This window comes from Carcharodon carcharias, chromosome 10, assembly GCF_017639515.1.
Source record: "Carcharodon carcharias isolate sCarCar2 chromosome 10, sCarCar2.pri, whole genome shotgun sequence".
Taxonomy (NCBI): Eukaryota; Metazoa; Chordata; class Chondrichthyes; order Lamniformes; family Lamnidae; genus Carcharodon; species Carcharodon carcharias.
In genome coordinates this window covers 12387078-12396148 of record NC_054476.1, presented here as the reverse complement: position 1 = coordinate 12396148, position 9071 = coordinate 12387078, and the positions used below count along the sequence as shown (strand labels likewise).

Genomic DNA, 9071 nt, shown 5'->3' with positions numbered 1-9071 from the left:
CACACTCTCTCACACACACTCTCACACTCTCACACACACACCCTCACACACACACACACACCTTCACACACACACACCCTCACACACACCCTTACACACACTGACACACACACACACCCTCACACACACACAGACACCCTCACACACGCGCACACCCTCACACACACACACACACTGACACACACACACCCTCACACACGCACACACCCTCACACACATACATTCACACTCACACACATCCTCACACACACACACTCACACATACCCCCCCCCCCCCACACACACACACACACACTCTCTCTCTCACACACACTCTCTGTTCTAAACATTTCTATATATACGTTTTGTCGATTTGCACCGAAAGTGACAGCGGATCCTAAAGTTACGTCTTCAGCAAATCTAGTTCACTGGACTTTGTAATACGGGCGAGTGTAAGTCTATCACCCGGTCCCCTTAATAAGAGAGGCGGCGATTAACTGGATTGAATTCTAGGTGGCCGCGGGGGGTGGGGTGGGGGTCACTACACTCGATGTAGTTCAAGCGCATTTCGCCAAAATCCAATTCTGGAGGCAAGGAAACATCTCAATATTGGTTGAGCTCAAAAGTCCCTCACAATTGGCTAAATCCAGCTCGTCTTGGTGGTTGGGGGGGCGGGGGTGCTGGAGGCGGGGGCTGGGGGGGACTGTGAAAGGGCAAATTCGGGCGACAGCCGAGAATCTAGTCCAAGCCGCGAGCCATTTTAACCAGGAGTAGCTTTGGCCGGGGGGAGGGGGGGGGGCTGGGGGGGTGGTGGGTGATGTTTAAAGTTAACTTAATTGTAAAATCGGAGATGGGTGACATAAGATTGTAAAGTTGTCCACCTCGCCCAGGGAATTTCAGGTGCCCATTTAAACTGTGGCGTTAGAATTTATATCGATGGGGCTTTTCCTCCTCTCTAATGTGAAAAGGAGCTGGTTTTGGACATTATACCGAGGAGGTGGGGTGTGTGTGTGTGTGTGTGTGTGTGTGTGTGGGGTGGGGGGGTGGGGGGACTCCTGTCACTGACGGGGGATGTGGGGACCCCAGTCATCCCTCGTCAAGTGGCCCCAACATTTTCTGCAGGAATAGCCTCTGTCGAGAGTTGGTGGTAACAGACACACAGACACAGAGACACACAGAGAGACACAGAGAGACAGAGAGAGAGAGAGAGAGACGAGAACTAAAGCCTTGCAACAAATAACTTGGAAATCTCATAAAGATTTAATAGGAAAGCTGAGCCAGCGCGGAGCGGGGAGAATGAGATCCTCCACAAGCTCCCTCTCCCTGACCAGACCTGTCTCCTGCCCTACTTTAAGCAAAATGTGAACTGGGAGCTCCAGCGACTGACCGCTAAAAGGATCATTGTTTCTTTTCTCTATTATAGAGCGAGAATCTTCCACCTCAAAGCTATTGTAACTTCAGGTCAGTATTAACTGCTGATTATTTATTTATAGGGGAGAGAAATCCAGCCCCCACCCCCACCCCCCACCACCCCCCCACCCCCGCCATGCGCTCGGCTGCTCTAAATTGCAAGTCTGTGGGTTTTAAGTTTAACGTGAGGAGGGGGAGAGTCCAGAAAATGCATGATGCAGATCCACCCTGAAACTTTCACTCTCTCACTCTCTCTCTCTCTCTCTCTCCCCCCGCCTCACCCATCCCCCTCGAATTTTCCGCGTTTCTTAATTGAGTTCGCTTCTAAGAAGGGGGCACGGAGGTGTCAGCCGGCTTGTGGCGGATGGTGACGGCGCCTTGTGAAGCTGAGAGAGGGAAGGGGGGGTGGTGGGAGGCTTTGCAGTTTCTGAAAGTTTTTTCACTCAAAAAAAACCCTCCAGTTTATTTTTGCATACAAGAATGCGGGGGCAGCCTTCTGCGAGGGTCCCAGCGATTTTTTAAAAAACCCGTGACGTTCCCCTGCTCGGGCTGTGTTATCTAAATAAGCGCTCTGGCACGACTAATTAATCCAAAGAATGTAAAAATTCATATTATCATCTCGACACTCGCACGCTGGAGAAGCGGCGGGGCAAAGTGCAGCTGCGTGCAATAGTGACACCCAGTGGGCGCTGACAGCATTACAATGTGTTTGGTGGGGAGTTTTGTGTGTGTGTGTAGAGGGGTTGCTGGATTTTTTTTTAATCAATAGTTTATATGTAACGAAGAAACGATGGAGACCAGGGAAAATCAAAAGCTTTGTCTTTAAGAGATTAAGAAAATAAAATCTCTATCCAGCCCAAGTTGGGAAGGCGATCACTTCACGACCTGGTCTTTATTTATTTTTTAAGTTTCTGGACGTTGGTCTTTATTTTCTTTTAAGTTGGTGTGAATCACTTTGGCTTTGTCGAAAGGGGCCAGGGTTAAAAGGGGGAAATCGCAACTCACCCGAGAGTTCATTTCCAGCCGCTGGTGAGAAAAGCCGGACACTCAGGTTAAATAACACAGAGAGGGAAAGAGAGAGAGAGACAGAAGGGGGGAGACAAGGGGAGAGACAGAAGAGGAGAGACAAGGGGAGAGAGAGAGAGAGAGAGAGAAGGGGAGAGAGAAGGGGAGAGACAAGGGGAGAGAGAGAGAGACAAGGGGAGAGACAATGGGAGAGAGAAGGGGAGGGACAAGGGGAGAGAGAAGGGGAGAGTCAAGGAGAGAGAGAGAGAAGGGGAGAGAGAAGGGGAGAGACAAGGAGAGAGAGAAGGGGAGAGAGAGAGAGAGAAGGGGAGAGACAAGGGGAGAGAGAAGGGGGGAGAGATTGGGGGAGAGACAGGTGATCCACAAGCTTCCTGGCCGGATCTGTTTCCTGGAGCAAGGACAGACACAGGGGTGAATGGACTGGCGTTGGTCACCAGCTCAAGAGGTGTTGGTCGGGGGTGTGGGGGTGGGGGGGGGAGAGGAGGAAAGGACTGAAACAACATTCCTGTCATTCACCTGCCCTTCCACAGCCACGTTCGGTTTCCCTCCCTCCCATGACAGGCAGTTTCTCAGGGGTGGGGGAGGAAGGGGTGGTGGGGGGGGTGGGGGGGTGTGATTTCTGCATGTTCCTGACCAGTTTTTTTCGGTCGCAGTGACGCAATTGCAGCTCCAGTGCCTGTGAATGAAGAGCGTTCACCGTCTGAAGTGTAAATCCACCGACAGCTCCTTTATCGGCTTTTCTGGGGAAAGGGGACAATGTGCCGTCGGTAAACTGGAGTGGGAGTTGAAAGCTCATAATGGGCGGGAGGGAGTTACACTTCCCTTTTGCAACCACCCCCCCCCCGGGCCCGGGTTGTCCAGCAGCTTTCTCATCGCAGGGTTCCCGCTGCTCCAGGTCTCCTTGTGTCCGCTTAGCCAGACATCACGGTCGGTTTGTCCATTGATAACGGGGCAGGAGATGAAGGGCAGATGGTGAGTGGGGAGGGGAAGGGGGGGGGATGGGGAGGTGCCTTTTGGGGGACAAGTTGACTCTAAAATGCCTGTCGATGAAGCAGGTAGTGGCGGACTGGGTAAGTCGGTGACTGGAGCCTGACTGACTGACCAGCCCATCCTGGTTTGGTCCAGGGAAGTTGGGAGGATAGACCTGGAGCCAAGGAACTGGGACTCGCCCCACTCAGCTTTAGATACCCCCTGCCAGCCACTATCCGGGCAGGTAGGGTCTTCCTGGGATGTAACAGGCCGGTGAAACCCTCGCACGCTCACTGCTTGGAACTGCATTTACCTACCCCCTTTCAACATGGAAAGCAAGGCGCTTCCCGGTAGCTAATGAGATAGGCTGACGCCCAAATTGGGGAGATATTCCGAGAGATGCCTGGAAGGTTCAGGAAAGATTAAAGGAATTCAAGGAAAGAGCGAGCGAGAGGTGGGGGGGGGGGTGGGGAGGGAGGGAGTTGACGAGTTGAATTCCAGGGTTGGGCAGCTGAGGGTACAGCATTTACTGATGGGCCGAAGGGCTTGGGGGTGTAGTGCGCAAGGTGGAGTTCTCGGAAGGTTTGGAGGAGGGTTGGAGAGATGGGGAGGGCGACGCCCTGGAGCGATTTGAGGACAAGGATGAGGATTGGGAGGATGAGGGGCCAGTGGAGCTCAATGAATGCACCTGCTGATAGGTGAGTGGCCAGACAAGGAGCGAGGCTAAAGGCAGCAGAGTTTCCGATCCGTTGTCTTTTCTGGAAGGGTGAACCAGCCAGGACAACGCCGGAAAGGTCAACTGTGTCCGCATCCAAGGCACGAATGAGGGGGTTTCAGGTTTTTAAAAATAAATGGCCTGAGAGATGGACAGAGGTGGGTTTATTGTGGAGGGTGGAAGTAGCCGGTCTCGCTGGTGGAGAGAAGACACGGCCGGAGTCAGATAGCTGGGGTTACGAGCGAACAGCTTTAATCACCTGAGAGAGTGAGCAGAGAAGTGACAGTATTTGTGGTCTGGGGGCTTCTGCCGGTGGATGGGGGGGGGGGGTTGGGAGTGGGTCAAAGGTGAAGGCTTCGGCCTTTCCAAATGTTTGACCGCGGGGAATCGCAGTTCATTCAGGAGGCTGGTTCCCAGCTGTTCCCAACTTCTGCCTCGGCTCTTTTTTGGGTTTAACTAAATGGAGAATATCCCTATTGAGAGTGTCTGTGAATTAGCCAGAGGAAACTCCCTGCTGATGCAGAATCCTGTCGGGACTAATAAACACCATCATGGATTTCTATCTTGTCAAACAGCCAGCTGATCTTTTTAAAAAAATTTGAGATGTTTGGAAGTAGGCAAGAAAATTAATTGGAAACAGTCACCATGCCGCAATTAGAAAACTATTCTTTAATTGCCAGACTTTCTCTCTCTCTCTCTCTCTCTCTCTCTGCTGTAATACACGCATCACGTTTGAGTGTCTGTTAACTGCATCTTTAATGAGCGACATTTCTGGTCACATTTTTCATCGATTCATTATCACGAGGTAATGAATCGCAACTGTTTTACAGCTGTGGATAGAAGTTATCGTGTGGTTTTTGTTTCAAAGTTTGGAATTAATGGAACTTATGTTTATGACACTAATTCGCTCCAGCACTTTGATTGGTTGGCCAGAATCCAGCAACAGATGCTTCGAATGTAACGTACATCAAATTAAATCGAATTGCAGCTTCCTTTTCGTTAATATGATCGGATATTTTTCACTGCAATATTTATTGTGCTATCTTGCTGCGCTTTACTAATTATAATCGTGTTGATTACAATATTTTTGAAGTCTTTTAACTGTTGCGCTGATGACTGTAGAATTCCCTTTTAACAGCCAGCGGAGGAACAGTAGCGGGCAGCTCTGTTTACAATTAACTGCTTAGCTTTTCCACCACCCCCTCCACGTCAAACGCTTGTAGTATTTGTAGGAATATATAGGAACTGAAAGAGACTCCCAGTCTTGGGTCTTTAGTTAATGGGACCCCGCCCTTCACCTGTGCACTCAGGATGAGTTTGTAAGAGCTGCAGGTGGGTGTACTGCACCCAACCTCTTTCACCAACCACCCCCACCTCCCGTCCCTCCCGCCACTTGACACGGTATCGTCACCAGATCCCCAACCAATGCAAACTGTAAACTGAGTGATCAGTGGTTTGTGAAATGCTGTTGCCTGTGTCAGCTTACGGGAACGGGGTCAGTAGCGCTCACCCGACAGGGACTTCGCCTGGACCACGAAGCGTTTCACAAGCTCCAGAGAAAAAAGAAGACACACATTTTTATGCCTTAGCATTTCCCGCGCGCGCTCCATCATAAACCGACCTCTCGCCCCGTCCTGTCCTCAAGTAAGTTCAATTGATGCCAAAGTCACGTTGAGTCGAGACAGCTTAGAAATGTGGCTCAAATGTTGCAAGTATTGACCTCTGAATTTGTGCAAGATGTTTGTGAAAGTTGAGGGTACCTGAAGGTTTTAGGTAGAGAGACCGCCCTGAAATGGCTTCTGCCCTCCTTACAGGTGTCAGTCCAGTGACATCTGGCCGATGGCAATTTTAATCGGATCAAAATGGTCTGTTTTACGGCCAAATGCGTGTGTGTAATATCACCTCTCTTTTCCATTTTAATTGCCAAGTGTCCAAACGTATCGACACTGCCCCCTTCGCTGCTGTTGTGGGGGAATCTGGAGAATGATTCAGACGGAGCGTACAAGGGATCCAACGTTGTTTTAACACAATCAGCTGACACCCCGATGAGGGGTGATCTCACCGAACATACTGGAGTGACCTCGGTTGGGCGGGGCGGGGGGGGGGAGGAATTTTTTTTAAAAATGCCTCCCTCCCTGGCCAAAACCAAAATGAATGTTCTCTTTTGGAATGTTCCTATTTTGGAAGTTGCGAGTGAATCGTGGTTGCGGTTGTTTGCGGGACCTAAACAGCCCAGGACACTGGCACCGGTCAGCGACTCCAACCCCCCCCCCCCCCCCCCCCCCCCCAGTGTCCGAAACCCAGCGTGATTTGCAAACATGGACCCATCAGTCCATCAATGTGGTAAATCGGGATTATATCTAGGAGAAAACCCGGGCCTTTTGTTTAAGAACAAACAAAAAAGAGAAGCCAATATTCTCCGGGGTTGGGTAAGGTCCCATGTGAGGTTCGTGCTCATTTGAAAGGTTCCTTTCATAAATTTCTTGGTCACAACAATATGTTGGTATTATATATGAGGGACATGCTTGTAGCTTTTATACAGTACAGTACAGCGAGCCTAGGATCCAATTACGCTTTAAGTAACCACAATAAGGGCTGAGATCTCGTCACTTGACACATTTACTGTTCCATTACAGGATGCAAGTCAATAGTTTGAAATTTATGGAGGTCTCTGTGGTGTTCTAGCCTTTGGAGTTAACAATGTTCTTGGTGTTTTCTCTCCCTCCCCCCTTCTTTCTCTCCCCTCCACAGTCCCACCAGGTGAGGAGAGTAATGACCATCCTGTTCCTTACTATGGTTATCTCATCCTTCGGTTGCCTGAACGCTGTCCCAATGAAAGAAGCTGGAGATCGGGGTGACAGCGCCTCGCTCTACCCGGGGTTCCGGCCCAGCGGGACACTGGAGGGGCTGGACGGCGGAGGGAGGGGAGATGCCGGGTCTCCCCGGGGACTGGGGGCGTTGGCCCACACCGTCGAGCATGTGCTGGAAGAGTTCCTGCAAGCAGATCCCGAGGCTCGGCCGGGTGACCGCGGAGGAGGCGGTGGTGGTGGTGGTGGAGGTGGTGGACGGGACAAGGAGGCGGATTTGTACTCGTCCAGGGTCATGCTGAGCGGTCAAGTGCCTTTGGAACCCCCTTTGCTCTTTCTGATGGAGGAGTACAGGAACTACTTGGAGGCGGCCAATATGTCGGCGAGGGTCAGGCGTCACTCCGACCCGTCCAGAAGGGGAGAGCTCAGCGTCTGTGACAGTATTAGCCAGTGGGTGACCGCTGACAAGAAAAAGACCGCCGTAGACATGTCCGGCCAGACGGTCAGCGTCCTGGAGAAGATCCTCGTCCAGAATGGCCAACTCAAGCAGTACTTTTACGAGACCAGATGCAACCCCAAGGGTTTCACTAACGAAGGCTGCAGGGGGATAGACAAGAAACACTGGAACTCCCAGTGTAAAACCAGCCAATCTTACGTACGAGCGCTAACCATGGATGGTAGGAAAAAGATTGGGTGGAGATTTATAAGAATAGACACTTCGTGTGTATGTACACTGACCTTTAAGAGGGGAAGATAGTGAATGAGTGTATATAGATTTTATTGAGATGTTATCTATTTGTATATATTACACACAGGGTAAATTATTCTGTCGGAGCGATACAGAAAATTTTATGGACTGCATGTAAAAATGAAGTTTATACAGTGAAAAAAGTGGTTTTATGTCTTATTTATTGAACATATCCATGACTCGAGAAGGGATAAACAAAAAAAAATTACTTGCGCACAACTTCAAATAGAAACACTAAAGTCTGTGTCACATTCCTCAAATGATCGTGGTTTTGTTCATTGACGTTGCCAAGGAATGAAAACGACAGTAAAAATAATTATTGCATGCTGCTTCCGTTGTTCAATAAGAATCTGTCCATTGGAAAATCCAACCAAACATTCCGTTTACATTAGACAGTAAGTGGTTATAATCCTCAGTAGTATTATATTTGTTGACTGCTTTACCTTCTTTACCGGTGGCATTGGAATTAAAAAGTTAAAGGTGCTGACGTTAATCTTTACTAGTTTTTATTTTATTCCCTTGGGGATAGAATTGTCTCAGTTTCGTTTCATTACGGAATCAAACACGCATGGTGTTGAAGCAACTAGGATTGGACCAACGAACGAAGCTGTGCGTTTACCCACCCCCCATCATTCATAAGGCATCTACACAAGGAGAGCATTACAGACTGAAAGTAAATCGACTGAACTTCACCGGGAGGACATGGGCATATGTTGCCTTGGTGTGAAATGCGTTTTAGGATTACCGGTGTGGGAGGGCTTTCAAAGCATGAACTCATTCTGGAGTTTGCAGATGCCAAGGAGATCAATCACATATGGCGCCGGGGGAGGCTAATGGGTAATCCTGGGATTTAGGGTGGCGAGAGAGGAATGTTTGTGTTGGGGGGTGGGGTGGGGTGGGGGGGGGGGGGGTAAAATGCCCTTATATTTTACCTTGCACTCAAATGCAGACTTCCTGTCAGCGGTCTAAGTTCAGTTTTTCAGTTATCAGTGGACTCCCTCCTGGTGGTTTTCTGAAAGACAGAGTCCAAAGTACATTTAATGCACAGCTTCCAACATTCATTTCTAAATGCACACTTATTTTCTTAGTCAATTTTACTGTTATGTTTTCTATCAAATGGAATAAATGACAATCTGCAACCTAAAACAGCACAGACTCCCCAGTGAACCTGGCTGGATATTACACCAATGTCACCTGGCTATCTCTTCAGCCTTGGGTTACCAGGTCTCTTAAGGCAAGACAAGCCAAAAGTCGTGTAAATCAAAATAAACCTCTTTGACTTGGTAAGGCTAACAACAAGGATAGTAATGTGTAATATAACATCTGACAGTAATGATCAGCCTCAGGGTCGTTTACACAGTATGACTCCCAATCCTAGTATCTTTTTCTCACTATCATTCTACATGGCGAGATGGTA

At 49.3% G+C, this 9071-nt stretch overlaps 1 protein-coding gene across 2 annotated transcripts; it reads left to right on the top strand.

The window, feature by feature from the left end:
• The first annotated feature begins 6859 nt into the window (after positions 1-6859).
• Positions 6860-7663, top strand: bdnf (brain-derived neurotrophic factor). 2 transcript variants are annotated; one of them, XM_041198046.1, is made up of 2 exons: positions 6860-7121; positions 7158-7663. In XM_041198046.1, the coding sequence occupies exons 1-2, from the start codon at positions 6872-6874 to the stop codon at positions 7661-7663; spliced, it is 756 nt and encodes a 251-aa protein (XP_041053980.1). In that variant the 5' UTR covers positions 6860-6871. The 2 variants fall into 2 exon arrangements, with proteins under 2 accessions (XP_041053980.1, XP_041053979.1); XM_041198045.1 differs by having other exon boundaries at positions 6860-7663.
• The last annotated feature ends 1408 nt before the right edge of the window (positions 7664-9071 follow it).